General features: G+C 36.3%; 1 protein-coding gene across 15 annotated transcripts in view; it reads left to right on the forward strand.

The window, feature by feature from the left end:
• LOC126247140 (synaptopodin-2) overlaps positions 1–20,135 on the forward strand; it is a 420,967-nt gene that overhangs the window by 333,801 nt on the left and 67,031 nt on the right. For all 15 annotated transcript variants that reach the window (XM_049948459.1, XM_049948460.1, XM_049948464.1 and 12 more), the window contains 2 exons: positions 1,433–1,532; positions 2,117–2,290. In XM_049948459.1, the coding sequence (XP_049804416.1) occupies positions 1,433–1,532; positions 2,117–2,290 (274 nt within the window). The remainder of the gene's footprint in view (positions 1–1,432; positions 1,533–2,116; positions 2,291–20,135) is intronic.

Consider the following 20,135-nt stretch of genomic DNA (forward strand, 5'->3'; position numbering starts at 1 on the left):
AACATATGCATGATGGTAATTTGATGAATACTAACCTAGAAGCCTCACAGTTCATTGTGAGCATCTTTATGTAGCTTTGTGAGATAGTTTAGGAGATGACAATTCAGAACTGTGACACCAACAGAAACGCTCTTGAAAAATGTAATCACTTATTTGATGTCTAAACTGCTGAAGTGATGTCATCAAAAGAGTTGCACGAGGAATTAGCTCGATTCCTCAAGCAAATACTAGACAGAATAAGCTTAATTTTTCTATTAATTTGAGAGAAAGGGCCAAAGAAATTAGACAGACAGTAAAAACTTGCAATGGCGAGAAAGTTTAAGTGGCTGGGAAAACTGTTGCATCAGAAGTGATAACTATTTTATTCACAACTGAAAACATTATTGCAGGAAGATAAGTTGTACCAAGTCTACTCATAATCTGGACTCTAGTGATTTATGTTTATCACAAAATTTCTCTGTAAGCAAAATTTACATTGATGAATGTTAAAAAAATCATAAGAAAAGTACGTACCTTCATGTGCGAAGAATGACCTTAACAGTCAAAGTAGTTCCAAATTGAAGCTCATTTCTTCCTGCTGTGGAATGGAATTTTAAAGAAAGCTTTTGCATCAAAATGGCATAAAAAGTTATTAAAATCTCATGAAAGCAGTTGTTTGTGCCATTATTTTGTGCTATGGTTTATTCTCAGTGTTTATCCTCAGTTTATCTTTTCTCAAATTAATGGTTCATTTAGTAAAAAATCAGAAATGTTTTCCTTTTGGCCAGCATGCATCAGTGTCATTTGAAGGTAATAAATACTGCTGGTTCTGTTGGTTATTATCTTTTTATACATTAATATTATTATATGGATTATAAACAAAAAACAGTAATTAATTAGAAAATATTCATGGTGAATTTAGTTTATTCTGTATTCAATATAAACCATTCTTGCACTCATTATTAACCTTTTCTGTTATAAACAGCATGTAAACCCATCTGTAAGAAATAAATTTAACTTTATGTGTACCAATTGACCCGAAGACATACATGTGCCCGTGCTCCAAATAGTCTGCTTGTACTTTCTAATGTGTACTTGCAGTATAAAATGATACACTAACCTGTCTTACAGAAAAAGAAAGTATACTAATACTTTCTAAAATTTGTTTTTTCAGTGTTACTGTCACTATAAACCTATTTATAAAACGTTCATATCAGCAGCACAGCTCTGTTTCAAATTCATCTGCAATTCATTACTGTTTATCTTAAAAAAGCTTAAATTATTTTTTACTGAAATTGCCACAAGTATAAAGTCAGTAAAATTTATTACTTGTTAATTTAGTAAATGACAAAGTCTGTGTATACTTTGTAGGAATCTCTGTATTTAATAATGTTTCATTATTATTCTTCCTTATTCTATTATGCAGTCACCACAGTGTTGTTTCTTCTTTCAGGATGAAAATTCAACAGATGGTTCACAGCACAAGGCTATTGATTTGGAGAAGCTGTTTACACCAGCTTCTGATTCAGGAGAAGTCACCCCTTCCCGACACAGTAAGCAGTAAATGTAGTGATATAGCAGTGGAATTGCTCATTCATAAAACTGTTTTGAGCGGTATTTTCTATATATTTTGTCACTCTGTTAGAAAATTGCAGTAGAATAGTGTGTTCCCTTTTATTTTTGTTTCATTGGTGTCAGAGATTGGATGTTTCTGTGTCAGTGTTCAAGTTGCATAGTAACATTTCCACGTTTTTCAAAAAACCCAAGGAAAACTGTGCAGGTACACAATGACATAAGATGTTTACTTGGAAGGCAATTGTAAATTTGTTTTACAAAATAGTTGTATTGTCGATGGGTACGATATAGAACAATTGGTTACATGTGATCAAATAGGAATGACAGAATTTCTAAATCAATGCTTTCCCATTAATTACATTTCCCAGAAAACATTAACAACTTTTACAAGTTTTAAGTTCATTAGGAAAGATAGAAACATTAAAATTAAAGCAATAAGAATTTGTTCATTTTGTTTGCAGGTTATCAACTATTTCTAACAAAAAATTAAATGTAGTGCAAAAAGCGTTTACATACATACTTCATTTTAAAGTGTCTAGGAAACCCTTTTTTTTCCTTTCAGGGAGAATGTATGCATCATCCAGCTTTTATTCCCCAAACCACCCAACAGTTGAAGATCAAGTGGAGTTAGCCAGGCGCATATCAAATTCTCTCAGTGATATTAGCAATCAACAAAGCAAGGGCCAGTCCATGTATGTAAATCGTAAGAAAAGATCAGTTAAATGGGTCCATGAAGGTAAGATTTCCTGTTCTCATGTTATTCCTCCACAAAAAGACCATGTGTCATTTATCAAACTTATCTATAAATTTTTAATAATTTTAAAGCAAAAAGTTATAACTGCAGCTACTTAACATTAATTTAATGATGTAACCACATACCTATGGTATTACATGTTTGACATAACCTTGGCAGTGAAATATTATTTCTTGTGAAGAGTTTTATTCATCTGACCATTAGTACTTTTATGTATCAGGTGTCTACTAATCACTAAAATGTGATCTTATTTGAGTACATTTGTAATTTAAGGTCATGAGTAATTTCATGTCACAATTTGCTATATATACACTGAAGTTCAGAATCCAAAGACGATAATAAAAAGAACTAATCTTCTGTGTCAAGAAAATGAGCTCTGAGAACACCAAAAATAAGCTTTAGTAATGTAATTAAAAATCTGTTTTAAATAATCGTTATTACATTTTATGTAAAACACGTTTTTATGTCTGGTTTAGAACTTCCAGACAGACGTTTTACAAGTTCTGGAACCTTCAAAATTTTCTTGACAGGCTTTGTAGGATACTTGGATCATACATTCAAAAGCTTGTTATGCGAAAAAAATACTAGGAAGGCTCAGCACCCAAGTTGTGTTTTTGTTGCTCCTAAAATACTATATATAGCCCTACTGGCTACACTGCTGCCAACTGTAGACTCACAACAGGAAGAGGAGAGAGTCAGAGAGAGGAGAAGGGGTTTTCCCCAGTGGTGGTAAATAACATTTATAGCAAAGCTATTTCAGAATGCCTGTTGCTTTGTCTGGGCCTCTTAGTGTTCAACACTCTGTGAAATAGTTCAGTCAGACACACAGTGCAGTGAGGAACAATGTAGTGGACAGTGATGACAACACGTGTGGGATGGATACCCTGCATAGGGCCACCTCCACCACCTGGTACCACCACCTATTTACCAAAGAGAAGGCAGCCCTCATCAGGAGAAGGTACACAGATCATATTGTGAGTGGTGTATTTCTCTCTCTGCAGCATAAAATGTTGGGAATACATTTGAAGAAGTGAATAACAGGCTGTTATGTGGTAACATTCAAAAATATTTATGTTTAAGATATGTGAATTATTTTATTAATTGTTTGCATAAAAACTTTAATGCTTGTGGTGTGTTGCAAGATTATAATGTACTAACATTAAAACATACGGATTCATAGCATCATAAAATACTGCATTTCTGACAACTAAAAGGCCAAAAGAGTAGCTGAGGGAGGAATTACACTTTTCAGTCAGACATATTCTACCCTCATTAGTTTTCTAATAGGATTATCCTTTTCATAGTATCTTTTTCAAAGCTTAGATGTTTTCTTGCACCGTGTTTGTTTCTGACTGAAACGGATATGGCAAACTTGGTTCTTTACTGCAACATCACATATATTTTTGGACATTGCTTTCCACTATATAATTAAATTCCAGAAAAAAATAAGACATGAAAAAACACTGCAGCTGCAAAGACTGATTTTGAAAATGTTTCTTCCTTTGGTACACAACAGCACAATAGCAGTGCACCTTCTATTAATCAGCTTATAATGCAAGTCTTCTTTTCTGATTCTTCACACAATGCATTTTACTCTTTTTACTCATAAATGGAGTGGCAGACCTCTGAAGAAAATTAGTGTTTGTTGTTTGGTACATACCCAAATTACGAGCTGTTAATAAGTTCATTTTAGCAGTTATCATATTATTACAGAATTAACCTGTTATTCAGTGTGGAGCAGAGTTACTCAATATATAAGTGTCAATTTCTAGAGAATTCCTATAGCACAATGGTCTATGATTAAGGGCCCAGTTTTAATGCAGATTTCTTACCTTCTGGCTGACAACAAACAATGACAAATATAGGCATCCATACATACAAGTTGTGCTTATTGAAGGAATTGTTGAAAGGCACAAGAATCATACTTGTTTTATTTTATGTATAATTTTACTGCTGCTAATCATCATACCTTCTGGTCATTTTCTATCATTTTTTACAGTAAGTGATTCAAAAAATGAAATACGGTAGATGAGAGATTAGTGTTCTTGGTGAAAAGCTGTGTGATAACTTGATACTCCTTTCAGTGACATGGTGCACATAGTCAACTGAATAGATAGTCTGTCCTCAGTTTCTTGTAACTGTAATACGGTTAGACATTATAGACACATAATATGGAATAACAATCAGATCAACATTCTTTATGTGTGTGTTTTCCTCCTGCATTGTGTTAGTTCCTAAATTTTGTTAACCAGTGAGCCATATTGTTAAATTTGTAATTATTGTATTAATTTGTAATCTATGAATCTACTGCTTGCACAGTATGTAAGAATGGCTTATAAAATCCAAAGGTTTACTTTTTTTCATAGTGTTTGTCTTGTACATTCAGTTAATTCACATGAATTAATTGCTCAGATTTTTCATTAATTTATTTTGGAATAGTGGTGTCCTTTGTATGTTTATATTTTGATTGGGAGTGTGTTGTGGTAAAAGTAAGCACTATTTTTTTTTTACACCTTGTATTATAATTTTGTATGTCCATGTTAAATGAAGCAGCACAATTAATGTTTACTTGCATGATTGTTTAAAATATATATATATATATATATATATATATATATATATATATATATATATATATATATATATATATATAGTGCAGGAAGAGTTAGTATTAATTTTCTGAATGGATTTTTTTGTGACTGTCTTGTTGGTAAATTAGCTGTGCCCCTGAATGCTTTCTTCTGTAGTTTCTCCACTTTTTAAACATGGATATCTGTAGCATATCCCATATTGGGATGCAGTGTGATAGTTGTGGGTAAATTGGATCATAGCACATTGTAGTATATCTGCATTTACTGTTTTTGATGTCTGCTCATTAGGAATATATTTGTATTTGTTTTATAAGCAGATTTTATTTATGTAGTCATTCCCTGTCATGTGCATTACATGGCTCAAACATTTAGAAGAAAATATAAATCAACTCAGTGAGAAATGTTGACACATGTACACCAAAACATGTCATTTGGGACAAGTGGTGGAATAAACCTTCTGGATTGTTCTGTTTACATCTGGTGCTATGCTCTAAAGTGTATGCCAAATGGTAGTTTTTATTATATCATATATTTTAGTTTCTTCTTGATCCATTCATGGATGGAATGTGGGGAGAGTAACTGCTTATATGCCTCTGTATGCAAGCTGTTATTGATCTGATTTTATTCATACTGTGTCTCCTCAGGAGAAGTGCAAAGGAAGCTGATGAATGTTTGCAGCTTACGTTCTAAACACTGCTTCTTAGAGTTTTTAAAGTAGGTTTTGTGAAATATTTGAAACATTTCTTTGATAATGACATGAGATTTTTAGTATTCTCACCACATTCTCCCATAGGCAATCTTCTGACTGTTTGTGCTATCTCCTGTTAATCCAACTTGATATAAACCTCACACTCACATGAGGACTATTCTGCTACATCTGACAGAAATGTTTTGTAGGTAGTCACTTTCACAGAAAAGTGGCAGTTATCCTGAATCCTATCTATACACTGAACTCCACCATTTCCTTTATCTAGAATAAATCGTATGTGATAATTGCACATCATACTCTTACACAGTCATGGTAACTGAATCAAATTGTAATCCTCTGATCTTCTATACATTTTTATCTTTTGTGAAGTAAACGTTATTTCATTTCTCTATATTGACAGCTAGCTGCCAGTGTTTATATCAAGTTGATAGTTTATTCATATATGGATGGATGCTGATCCAGTATTTATCAAATACTAGGAAATTTGATAAAAATTTACTCTCATCTCGCAGAAAGCTACGACTTTATGTAGATGACTCTATGTAGCTGTGATTCATAAAATATTCTCTTTCTATCTTATGTTCATCTAATATCTGCAGACTTCAATAACGGATGACATATTCTCTAAGAGAATCTAGTTGTTCAAAATCACACTTGATTACTAGTTTGAATCATATACAGTGATCATCTTCAGGTCTGAAAATAAAATAAAATGAAATGAAACATTAAGAAATAATTATATGTTTAGACAACATAGATAGAAAATAAATTTAAAAATTAAAGGCATTAAAATTATACTTACATAGTAAAATTACAAGGATTAACATTGTCTAAAATATAAAATACATAAAACATTACCTGATGAATCAAGAGTAGTGAAAAGTCATGGTTCTTCAGAAAGAAAAACATAAAGTTTTACAATAAAGGTAACAGCACAAAAGTATGCTTGTGAGTGGATTCCATGGCATCAAGCGAGATACTGAACCCACTTTTGCAGGATTCAAATCCATAGCGATGAATGATGTGTAGGGGAGGGAGGAAGGTGGGAGGAGAGAGAAAATACTGGTATGTGCACTATGAAAGCATAACAGAGAACTGTCTATTAAAAAGCAAACAGATAATGAAACTTGACATTAATACATGACACAGCTCATTTAGATTAATAAATAAAATAAAATGCTGAACTAAAACGTAGTGCGTGCACAGTTTCCACCAGATGGCATCTGAGGTGTATTGGGCTCATGTACACTGAGCTCGATCTGCTTGCGGCCTTGCTGCAAGTCAGCGAGTCACCAGTGAGTGCAGCAAGCTGCTAAGGTATTGTTCTGCCAAGTGGGGCTGCAAAGAAGGTTGTGAGCTGCTACTGACTGGGCTGTCTAAGTACAGAATTCTTGTAGTACACTGAATTTTTGTAGTCAAACAGGAGATTAAGACTTTATCTGGTTCTTTCAGGTGATGTCCATATGTTTAAAAAGTATCCCTTAAATACTGTGTCTTAAGTTTCGAGATGTGTATCTATTGGTCTGACAGAGTGTTAAGTTTCATTCACATGATCTCCAAATGCTGTCTTATTATTTCATCATGCTGTGTGTTCTTTAAACTGGGTCTCAAAAGATCTACCACTCTGATCTATGTACTATTTGTGATAGTTATTGCACTTTATCTTATAGACTCACAAAACACTAAATTTGCAGCTCAAATTTATATCTACCATCTTTTATCCTAAATCAAAGAGTTTAACTTATGCAAACTTATTCTTAAACTTGTATATCAAAATTGTTGAGTTATTGTTTGTGGCACCCTTGCTCCATATTTTACAGGCAAGTGCTTTGATTTTTGCACTTGATGTTCATTTTTTAACATAACAGTCTGTTCTTCATATGTGCTCTGTTTTAATTTTTTGAAACATTTAACTGTTTGTGTTAGTTGATGTAGTAAATCTGTGTACAAATGTACCAATCAGTGAAACCTGCAATTTAATTAAAAACAGCTACTGGTGCACAAAAGGTATCTGTAGGAGAAACAATGGAGTTAATAGAATTGTTGTAACTGACAACGGCTTACAGTTACTCTATTTTTATGGTAAAATTTACCACCAATCGATCTAACAGTGAGCAACGCCCTCGCTAGTATTATAGCAGAAATATTCGTGAACCATAGTGAGCAGAAATTTTTCAATGAAAATCCAAAGTTTGCTAGTGAAGTAATATACTGTCATCCATGTGTGGAGGATTTCATCTTATTACTCAAAGGGAATGTAAATGAAATCGTTAAAGGTGTCATGAAGCTTAATGCTTTTCATCCCAAGACAAAATTGCTGTTGAACGCAAATGCAAGAGGTGATCAGTTTCCTGTATGTAATTTCGCTAAATAAGATGGTAAGCACAGATTCAGCATTTATGAGAAACTCGCTTGCTAAGATCTCATTACATCCCTTACATTCTGGCATCTCATTGTATATAAAATCTCACATTTTTGCTCCTTAATTAACAGACTGCTTGAACTACCATTTTGTGAGCAAGATAGGAAAATGAAATAGCCATTCTTAAACAAGTCTCTGTGAACAGTGGTTACATGCTTGAAGTAGTTACTGAAATGTTTCAGAACATGAAAACAGAGCACATGTAGAGAACAGATGTTAATATTTTTAAAAAATGACCGTAAGTACGTGAATCAATATATATGCCTGTAAAATGAAGAGGGAAGATGTCAGATACAATAACACAACAATTTCAGAAAACAGATTAAAGAATAAGCTTTTGCACAAGTAAAAACTCTTTGATTTAGGTTAAAACATGATAGAAATAAATTTGAGTTGCAAATTAGGTGTGTCAGGAATTTATAAGATCAATTGCAATGACTCTCATAAACAGTATATTGGTCAGAATGGCAGAAGTTTTGAGATCCAGTTTAACCCCATAAAATAAACTCATGAGTTACCTCGTTTTTATTATTTTGGCAGAGACTTAAAAGCCTGAGTACACTTGGGCAACTCAAGAACAGACCTTCAGAAAAATAAAACTCTTCTTATGTCAATTTCAGCATTGATAGTTAGTTAAGCGTTTGGCAGCAAGAGAGCACCTGGCCCAACATTTGTAGCCTGGCTGCCGTCTTACACTTGTAGCATGGCTGTCATGCTTTTGTTGAGGTGGTTGCTGCTATATATTGTCTTTATTGTGTGCAGCTTTGGATACTCAACAACAAACCACACGCTTTCAATCTCTTTCCTGTATTGATGTCTAGGCAATGCTTTCAAAAAGGATGTCTACTGTGATCCTGAGTTTGGCATGGAATTTAGCAGCTCAGAAAGTGAAGAAAAATGTGATGTTACTGTATTAGGGACTGAAAGTGATGACAGGTCATCAGTTGAGTGACAAGAACTCTTCATTGTTATGAGATAAATACATTCAGTGAGCTCCAGCTCCTCCAAGATTTATGTTCACAGGAAACCATTATGAAATACATGGTTAGGCTTCGTAGCTACACAGAAACTAAGAAATGACTTCAAGTTTCAGGGTGTTTCAGTGAGTGGCCAGCACACGAGTATGCTCAAGAGTTTATTATTGGTGATCTTCAAAAATTCTGTAACTCATTATTTTGCTTTTTAAATGCTACCTTTATATGTCTTTATGTAACGTCATTCAGGATAGGATGTTTTCCTTAAATAAAAAACAATTTATATATATTTTTGGGAACATAATTTGAAAAAAAATTTAATATTAAGGGGTTAAAGAACACAGTACTATGAAATAATAAGACAGCATTTGGAGATCATCTGAATGAAACTAAAGTCTCCATCAGACCAACAGAGACACATTCTTGAACTTTTACACATGGCATTTAAAGGACATTTTTTAAACATTTTAAACATATGGCCATCACCTGAAGGAACCAGATAAAGTACTTAATTTCCAGTGTAACTTCAAGAATTCAGTGTGCTTGAAGAACTTTGAGGATGTACTTAGACAGCCTGATCAACAGCATTGCAGGACTTTCACTACAGCCCCACTCGGCAGAATAAGACTTAGCAGCTTACTGCGCTTGCTAGAAGTTGGCTGAGTGACATCATGGCTGCAAGCAGCCCAACAGACTCCAGATGCCATTTGGTGGAAACTGCACATACTCTATGTTTTAGTTCAATGTTTTTTTTTGTTTACAAGTATAAACAAGATGTGACACTTATTAATGTTTTGTTATTTATTTTCCTTCTTAATTCCAAATCATTTGCATTACCCCTTTTACACACTTTTTTGTTGTATTTTAATAATACATATACCAGTATTTCCTCTCCCCTAACATCTTCAACCCTCCCCTACACATTATTCATGATTGTGGACTTGCATCCTGCATAGTGGGTTCCGTATAGTGTTTCATACCATGGAATCTGCTTACAAGCATAATTTTGTGATGTTTCCTTTGTTGTACAACTTTGATTATGTTCTCCTTTCTGAATATTTGTGACTTTTCAGTACTGATAATCAATCCGGTACTCTTTTAGGTATATATTTTAAACATATGGCAATCTACGTAATTTCATATGCAGGTACAATTGTAACATGTTTGCTTTGAAATATCTATGTCATTTAAAGTAATAAAACAAGAGAAAGTGTAGGATGAAATAACAACAATATGGAAAGGACAGGCTGACACTCAGCACATAGAGGTGCCATTGAGTCACAAAAAGGCACAATGAAGAGGACTGCCAAAGTACTTAAGCTTTCGGACAAAGTTCTTCTTCCGAAGTAGAACACATGTGCACGTGCACACACACACACACACACACACACACACACACACACACACACACACACACACACACACCCATCCACACACACACACACACACACACACACACACACACACATCCACATCCACATAAACACCACTCACACTCACATGGCCACTGTTTCTGGCTGCTGTCATGGCAGCCGGGCCCAAAGAAATAGTTATTTATTAATCTTTTTTAGACCTTAAGATGACCATTGCTTATGATCAAAACTAGTAATAAAGTGTGAATCTGTGGAATGTAATGACTGTAATGATATTTTTTTAATCTACAAATTTATGTAAAATGTCAAGTGTCATTATTCTGTTTATTGATCTGTAGCAGTTCTAATCTTTGCAGCAACTATGACTTACACAAGTGACAAAATACAGATAATATTAGTTTCTCTGCTGAAAAATAAATTGTAGAAAGTGACGTACTGATATAGTAAATACTACATTTCTTGTTGTTTATATCACACAAGGTGTACAATCTGTTTCTTTTGCTCCTTTGTTATTGTTCTCTAAGGCATTACTCTACTCAGTGTCCATTCTTTCTCTCCCTTCCTGTGTTTTCTTATCACTGTCCAAATTGCATATGCTCTGAGGCATTCTGGCCGAAGCAGCCGGTGATAGTGGTCATGTGTGGGTGAGGTGTATTTGCTTGTGTGAATGTGTGGGTATTTTTCTTTCTGAAGAAGGCTTTGGCAAAAATTCTAATGTGTAACAGTCTTTTGTCATGCCTGTCTGCAACTAAACAGAAGCAATCTACCCTTTTCATAATTTTGTTGATATTCCAACCTGGACTTTGCAATATGCGTGTTTATGGCTGAAGTTTCTCAGTATTACCATAAGTAAGCCTTAGCACAACTTCATATCATATCACAAATCAGAGAAAATTTAGTTTAAATGAACATCAAGGTAATGCTAGGATTATCTTTTCTGTAGCATTTATTCATCATACATTCATCTGTTTATTTATATGATTCAGTGGCTGTAATTAGCTGTTAACTGTTGAGATTCAAATTTAATGAGAAAAGTGCACTCCGATTGAGCATTAGTATACAAGTTTAAGCAAATTTTATTCTTTGCTATAGTCTTTTACAGTTTTTGTTCTTCTCATATATACTAAAATATGATATTTTTTACATCCTTGTATGCGTAGAACATACTTACACCCTTCAGTCGGTTCTTGGAATTTGTTGTTGGTACATATTTTATGATGGTACTCGTGTATTGCGAGTCTTGTTGTTACGTGTCTCTGGTTCCTGCAGTCTCTGACCCAGCTGTCATCCAGCATGGCTGGTGTGTTGTAAAACTCTTACATCTATTTCCTTCCTGCGGAAGGCAGCCAGTGGGGTAATCTGATGTTGTCTATGAAATAAGTCTCCTCCAAGAGTTCATATTTAAGCCGAATTGATTCTACTCTTATAAACTGTTTCATTAAGATCATCTTGACTTTTTCTGTTCTTTTCATACCCTGACCCTTAATTTTTCCCACATGATATCTATTCCATATATTATGACTGCCGCTTTGAATAGTGGCATTGTTGTGCTTGTTGATATAGTGGTAATGTTAGGGATATCATATGAGATTTTGATTGCTGCTGCTGCTCTTTCCTGAATTTGTATGCCAAAAGATATCAAATGCTGTCTGTAATGTAATTTCCAGGTATTTATACATCTCTACTAATTGTAGTTGTTCACTGTATGGAGTTATAATGTCCTAATTCAAAATCATACTTTGTTTGCCCATCAGCCCTCATTGTTTGCTGTTGGGATGTAGTTATTTAATATGTACTTGTGTTGAGAAAAAAGTAGAACAACATTTTAAATAACTGGACACTTTTTCTGTGATGAATGTGCAGCTTCACTTTCTTAAATATTCCACTGTCACAGAATTCTGCGTCCACCTAGTTATTTTGTAGTTTTAAATAACTATGGAAATAGTTTTTATTTGGAATTGTTTTATAATTAACATTTGATAGTACTAATAGTAAAATAAAAGTATGCTCACTGAACATTGTATTCAGTGGTTTATTTTAATTAAAATGTTCATTATAATTTATTACAAAGTTTCAGGAAATATGCTCTAATATCCACTGCTCAAAACTCTGAATTAAAATAAAAAAATTAATTAAATATAAGTAAAAATCAAACAAAATACAAACCAACAATTTCAGAAAGCTACAAATTATTTGATACAAAATTTACTGCAGTTTTTCTCAGTATTTCCTGGGTATCCTTTTGATTTACTGTAATCACTGCCTTGACTTTGCAAAGCATGGAGTCTACCAATTGTCAGAGATATTCTGTGTGAACATTTTGAGCCTTGAATTCATGATGGCTTCTAGCAGCTCCCTCTCATTACTGAAATTCCATGATGAAACCATAATTTTTAGTCTTGATCACAAGTTCTCAATCAGGTTGAGGTTGGAACTTTTGCCAGCCCACAGTTGCCACACTTATTTGATGTTCAGCAAACCATTTTCTATTGATTCTATTGCTGTGCTGTGGTCTCTTCCTGAGAGATACACTGATTGTTGTTACCTTGAAATCTAACAGAGGACAGCAATTTCAACACTGAGACTCCTTCTTGGTACTTCTTGGTATAATGTTGCCCTGTGATACTTATAGACATTCAGTGCCATGTTGCATCATGCAGCCCCACACCCATGACCTTGATGGGATGCTTGATAGTGGCAGTGGTGTACTCAGGCAACAAGTCTTTGCCCGGTTGACAACAGATGTACTTAATTCCATTACTTCCAAAGAAGCTGATCTTAATCTCATCATTCCAAATGCCTCTAGCTCAGTCTTCTTGTGTCCACTCCCTGTATGGGATTCCTTCACACCTCTCCTATTCTGTCAGACCCACAGTTTACACAGCATCATGGTCCATCCTTATGCCACTCCCACTTTCAACTCCTTGCCATAGGATTCATAACCCCATGGATGACCCAGGTGCAAGACTTCTCTGATTCGCCCACCCAGCATGTCCTACTCCAGTCCTGCCACAGGCTTATTCTATCCCATCAGCAGGAGGGGTACCAGTTAAAGCAGCCCAACATACACCAGCCCTGCTGTAATCACTTCACAGCATTTTATGTGGGCATGGCCACCAATCAGCTGTCCTACAGAATGAATGGCCATTACCAAACTTGACCACCTAGTGGTGCAACACGCTGCTGAGCACAACATGCTCAAGTTCAATGGCTGCTTCAAACTGTGCCATCTGGATCCTCCTTCCCAACACCAACTTATCTAACTATGTAGATGGAAGTTATTCTCACAACACATCCTTCATTTCTGTGATCCTCCTGGCCTCAGTCTCTGTTAACAATCTATATCCACACCTTCCACCCAACAGTTTCCCCTTCCTCTGTCCTGTCACCATGTCCCAGTCCACACCTCCATATCGTATTCATCGTGTGCCTACGATGATACCTGGAGGATGTGCATGGCTTTAAATTTATATGGTGTGATGTAACTGAAAGCGAACATAATAGTCACCCTCCAGCTGGGCAAGCATGCAACCTAGAACATTGCATGACTCATCACCCAGAAGGGATTCAGTTTCACACTGTCACTTTTTGGTCCAAATAACACAAAACTCATGTGGCAGGCAGAATAGTCAGTTGTACTGTAAACTTGATGAACATGCAATTATACAGTGCACCCACATGAAGAATTAATAAAATAATGATAAAAAATCCAACGGATAAATAATGTAGACAAAATGTGCTGAATTAAATAATAACTTGCTGTGTGTATTAGACCTAAAGAAAACCTGAAGAAATCGTGTACAAACTGCGGCCATACAATTATGTCATGAATAAAACAATGGTTAGCAAGCAGAGTCATAGGCAAGGTTCTGCCATACCGCAAATAAGTTGCTCTACCGTTCACACATGGAGTCTTGAAAAGTTTAGTCTGATATCTGAAAATTACACAAAAGTCTGAAATGCACAAATTCTAAGCAATCTATACATGTCCAGGCACTCTGACCATACAAAATAACAGCAGACATACCAAAAACCATGAATGAAACACCAGTTGACATCTGCAAAACAACCACTCTACTCATTCTGCCTGCTTATTTAGAACCTTGGTTATGCAATCTGCTGTATACAAAATAAAGCTTCTTTATTCTGTTTTACTGTAATATTTACAATTTTTTTTGTACTCCATTTAATTTATATACAGGATGAACATTAATAAAACCAACAAACTGTAGGGACAGATTCCTGACTGGAAATGGAGGAAAAAATGTCCTATGAACATGCATCTGAAAATGCATCATTGCCACAGTAGATGGTGCTGATGAATGGAAGTTGCTCTGACCACATGCCCTCTCTGTAGCCCACAGATGACAGTTAGGCAGATTGGTGATGCCAGGGATGGTATGATTGCTTCATCAGTAAGGAGGACTGTTCACAGAAATCCCATAATTATGATGATCTGGTGCAAAAAATACCATCAATATCCTTCCCATAGAGGGAAATCCATTGCTGATAATCCTTGCACTCATTGCAGCTGATAGGAACAGCAGTGGTTGTCATGCAGGATACATATAATTGTACTTTGGCTTACACCATGTTGGTGGACCACTTGCCTGGAACTTGTACTAGGGTTTGTCTTAATATCCTGTAGAACTCAGTCCTCCAAATCTAGTGTGTGCCAAGTCAACTCCCTCCCTGCATGTTCTTCTGTCTGAAAGGATCCATGATCACACAACTGCCCAAAAAGGGTTTGAAATGTTGGATGATGTGGTTGGTGTCCATGAGAGCACTTGTTTTGGTATAGCCGTGCTGCCCCTCTACCATTTCCATCTGTTTGGTCATACACAAACACCATCTCGGCGTGTTCCCAAAGTGAATACCAGACCATTCTCCTGCTTACAGTATGCTGCATCAATCACACAGCCTGCAACATACAAGGAACACATGGCACATGGTAGAGGAACTTTCATTCATCAGCACTATCTAACATGACAACGATGCATTTCTGAATGCATGTTTACAGCACCTTTTTCCCTCCATTTACAGTCAGGAATCTGTCCCTGCAGTTTGTCAGTTTTATTAATGTTCACCCTGTATGTATAAAATAAACATATTCACAATTTCTTACATATCTCCATCACATTCATTATTTGAATAGTTGTAGGTTTTTTACAAAAATTATGTAACTAACACTTGTACTGAGCATATGGTCCAGCTCAAGTCAAATACAAGACTGACTTCTGCACAGTGTGGCAGCCCCATGCTCATAAAACCTAACTTTGTTAACAATAATAATTATAATGAGATATATTTGCACTAATAATTACTGCATGGTACTTATTGCAAAAGGAACAAACAGCTGTTAATAATTTGTGTACATGTGGAGAACTCTGTTTTGACCAATGTTTCAATAACAATAAATAATAATTTGCTTAATAAATTATATGTGCTGTAACTGCATCACGAAGCTCTCTCAATTTGTAGCTGAGGTCAGTACCTTTTCATTGGTGTGCTATATGCGTCCTTAACTTGTATGGAAATAGTTGTAAGTAATAAATATTCCAACAGAAATGGTTCTTAAACCATAAGTTATGTGACTTTGAGGAGGACTACCATTCAAACCCACATCCGGCCATCCAGATTAAGGTTTTCCATGATTTACCGAAATTGCTTCAGGCAAATGCTTTGATGATTCCTTTCAAGGGCCATGGCCACTTTCCTTCCCTATCCTTCCCTAATCTGAGCTTGTGCTCCATCTCTAATGTGTGTGTGTGTGTGTGTGTGTGTGTGTGTGTGTGTGTGTGTGTGTGTGCATCCCCAAGCTCATAAAAGTGCTTTTCAAACACTAATCTTCTCCTCCTTTTGTATGACTTTGGTGATAATTTTGTTAGAATCGAGAGCTTCTGCCAATTTTAAAAGTGTCTACCATTCCCATAACATACTTGTAAGTAATTTTAACAGTTTATGTGACTATATAGTTTTTTCTACCTAATATTTCAGTTATTAGTCCGTGGTGGCTTTAATTCCTTATTCATGTGGGATCTCATGTCACAACACCTTCACCATGACACACATCAATCCCTGGCCCTAACCTGCTCCGGTGGCTGTATATGGCTGTATGTCACATGCCTTGTCCTTGCACCTACCACCCATCCCTCCCAAATTCCTAGCAACTAAACCTGCTGCCTTCCTCTGAGCCACTAGCTACCCATCCCCAACCCCTCCTCCTGCTTCCTGCCTCTTTCTCTCTCTACCTACCCCACCCAACACGACTCCTACTCAAGACATCTGCCAGACTGACATCTCTGCATCGTGTGCCCATCCAGCACAATGTGAGGACACAAGTGTGTGTGTGTGTGTGTGTGTGTGTGTGTGTGTGTGTGTGTGTGTGTGTGTGTGTGTGTGTGTGCATCCCCAAGCTCATAAAAGTACTTTTCAAAAGGCTAGCAAAGTTTTCATTATCATTTGTATGTTCTTGTTGACAACTCAGTGCTTACACACCACAGTGAGTGGTCTCTGTTACTCTTCAAGCTTTCAGTTTTAATTTGCTTTACTGTACTTAATTTGTTGAGTTTAGTTTCGTTATTACTGAGCAAGACAGATATGGTCAGGTCAATGAACTGTAAATATGTTGAGAATGTCCTATGCTAAGTTCATTTTGATACAAATGTTGTTCTGTGGTATCCTTGGAGGCAAACTTCCTCAGTAAATAATGGCCTATAAACATGTTATGATCCATTTAGTCATCTCCACCTCCTGGTGACATGACATGACGGCCCTCCATGCACTCTTTGATATTGTTTTGATCCTCCTCTTCAAGGTCACTCCAGTGCTTTCTTCTCCTTGTTTTTCCTCTGTTCTTCTGAGCAAAACAGCTTTTTCGAGAAAGTTTTTTGCTCTTATGATATGCTCAAAATATCTTAATTTCATCTGCAGTTTTTACTGTCTAATGATAATCACACTACAGCTCGTAGATGGTATGTACTGTTTGCTTCTCAGTACAAATCACTAATTACCTTTTCAGTAATTATATATGTGATGTACATTCTTTCAGACTTATCTGAAAGAAAAGAAATCATTTTGATCCTGCAGCCATTGTGAATATCAATAGAAAGGAATAATGACATTCAGCTGCTAGTGGGCATTAATTTATATCAATAGGGAAAGTTGAAAATTTGTACTAGACTGGGATTTGAACTTGGGTTTCCTGCTCACTAGGCAAATTCTCTGACCACTAAGCCATCTGGACAGCCAATAGGCATCACAACTGCACAGACTACCCTAGCACACCTCTCGTCAGACTCAAATTATCCACGTGCTATTGACATAGTGCCGCAGCTAATTATCCTCATTACTCTTGGCATTTCGCCAATTCCCATAAGAGTTCAGGCACGGTATGCATCAGCACTGAGTGGATCACTGGCCAGCCTCGCCTTAATTATGTATGTGCTGTCTGTTCTTTGGGACATGTCAGTGCAGATGCATACCACGCTCAAACTCTTATGGTAACCAGTGAAATGCAACAAGTAATGAGCATAATGGGCAGGGGCTCTATGTCAGTAATGTGTGGATAAGTTGAAAATTTGGGCCTGATGGGAGGCATGCAGTGTAGTCCATGCAGTTGCGATGACCACAGGGTGTCTGGATGGCTTAATGGTCAGAGAATCTACCTAGTGACCCAGGTTCAAATCCCAATCCAGCACAAATCTTGAACTTTCCCCACTGATGTAAATCAATCCCCACTAGCAGCTGAATTTCATAATGTCTTTTTCAGTAATTGGCACAAAGTTAATTTATTTCATCAAATCTCGTGAGGTGTGTTTCACTTCTTTATATCTTTGATAAATTCCTTATTCACACAGATTTATGTTGCTATGAGTGAAACTTGGTACTCTACTAAGTGCCGTGTGGTATGTCATATTGATTCTTGTAGTTCTAACACACCAATCTTAATTGGTGATTCTGAGCTGTGTGGGGTGATCAGTTTAAAATTACTGCACTATGTTTATTATACACCACTGCTCACTGAATAAATGACAAACAGTGCAGCAAACTAACTGACCTTTTGAATCAAATCATTCTTTTTTTTCTCTCTTTCTCACATGCATATGCAGCAAATAGATGAATGTTGAACACCAACAGATTTCTAGAAAAGGATAATTAATTGCTGTTTGTGGTGTGAGTGTATGTGTGCATGTGTTTGTGTATGGAAGAAAGAAAGAGGGAGAGAGAGAGAGAGAGAGAGAGAGAGAGAGAGAGAGATGTTCATTAGTTTACTGAAGAAAGATTGTGCGTAAGTTCAGCAAGTAATCATGCTAATTTGTGGAGCTTGACTGCTGCTCAATATACCTTGTCTTATCATTGAGTGCTTTTGTATTTCTAACCCCATCAAGTTATTAACTCACCTGTTCTTCTAACACCATAATTCTTGCTGTAATGCTCTGTTACCCTGAAGGTATTTTCTGAGGTCTCACTTCTTTGTGGTCTTCACCTTTATTTTAGAGTAATCCTTTAAATTCTGCTTCTACAAAGCACCACTGTTGGTACACTGTAAAATGCCAGTTTTTATTCCTAGTCTTTGTCAGTTCACAGATATAACAATACCTTTTACGAAAAAATATGGCATTGGATAGCTTTCAGGTACTTTTATGTAACATCTTGCATTGTTTCATCATAATCTTCAAAGTGATTCTTCTTCAGTTTCCCTGAAAGAGTTAAAATAGGACAAACAATATTATGAAAAGGATATTTGCTACTCACTATATACCAGAGATGATGGGTAAGGAGGAAGCTGTGATGGGGAGGTAGGGATAGCAAGTAGGGGTGCGGGGCGATAAAAAGCTGCTTATGGGAGCATGCTGGGATGATGTGGAGAGAGGGATAGAGCAGTTAGATGTGGGTGGGAGCTTAGACAGAAGGTGGGGTGGGGGGGGGGGGCAGGGTGGAATAGGAGAGAAGTTAGAAGACTGAGGATGTGTTGGTGGAATAGAGGGCTGTGTAGTGCTGGAATGGGAACAAGGAAGAGGCTAGATAGGTAAGGACAATAACTAACGAAGGCTGAGGCCAGTAGGGTTATGGGAACATAGAATATACAGGATGAGCACAAAGTCTTGCCCTGATTTATAACAACTTATTACAGAATAACTGTTTGACATGGTAATTTACATTTGGTGCCTTTACATGGGTTAGTGTTACTAGCTTTTTTTTTTTTTTTTTTAAGACCACTTACATTAGTAAACCTCAACTCCCTTGGTAGCTCGGAGAATGTTGAGGCAGTATTCCAGTTAACACCAGGTGTTTCATAACGTGTTCTGTCACAGTACCCACAGCAGCTTGAATCCTAGCCTTCAGTTCATCGAAGTCAGCAAGTGGTGTGACGAAGACTCTGTCCTTGATATAGCACTAGAAAAAAAAGTCAAGGGGCGTAATGTCCGGAGAGCGGGTTGGCCAGGGTGGTGGACTGTTCCTTCCAATCCACCGATCCGGAAATGTTTCATCCAGGAAATTACGCACTATCAAAGCCCAGTGGGGGGGTGCTCCATCTTGCTGGAAAATTATCCATGGTTGATATTCTTCTAGGCCTAACTGAGGGGCAATGAATTGTTGCAAAACGTCTAAGTAAATGTAAGTGGTAATAGATTTTTCTGCAAAGAAAAACAGTCCAAAAACCTTGTTATGCATGAGGCCGCACCAAACATTCACTTTTTCGCTGTCTTGCTGTAACTGTACAGTGGCATGTGGAGACTCTGAACCGCATATAC

Source organism: Schistocerca nitens, chromosome 1, assembly GCF_023898315.1.
Source record: "Schistocerca nitens isolate TAMUIC-IGC-003100 chromosome 1, iqSchNite1.1, whole genome shotgun sequence".
Taxonomy (NCBI): Eukaryota; Metazoa; Arthropoda; class Insecta; order Orthoptera; family Acrididae; genus Schistocerca; species Schistocerca nitens.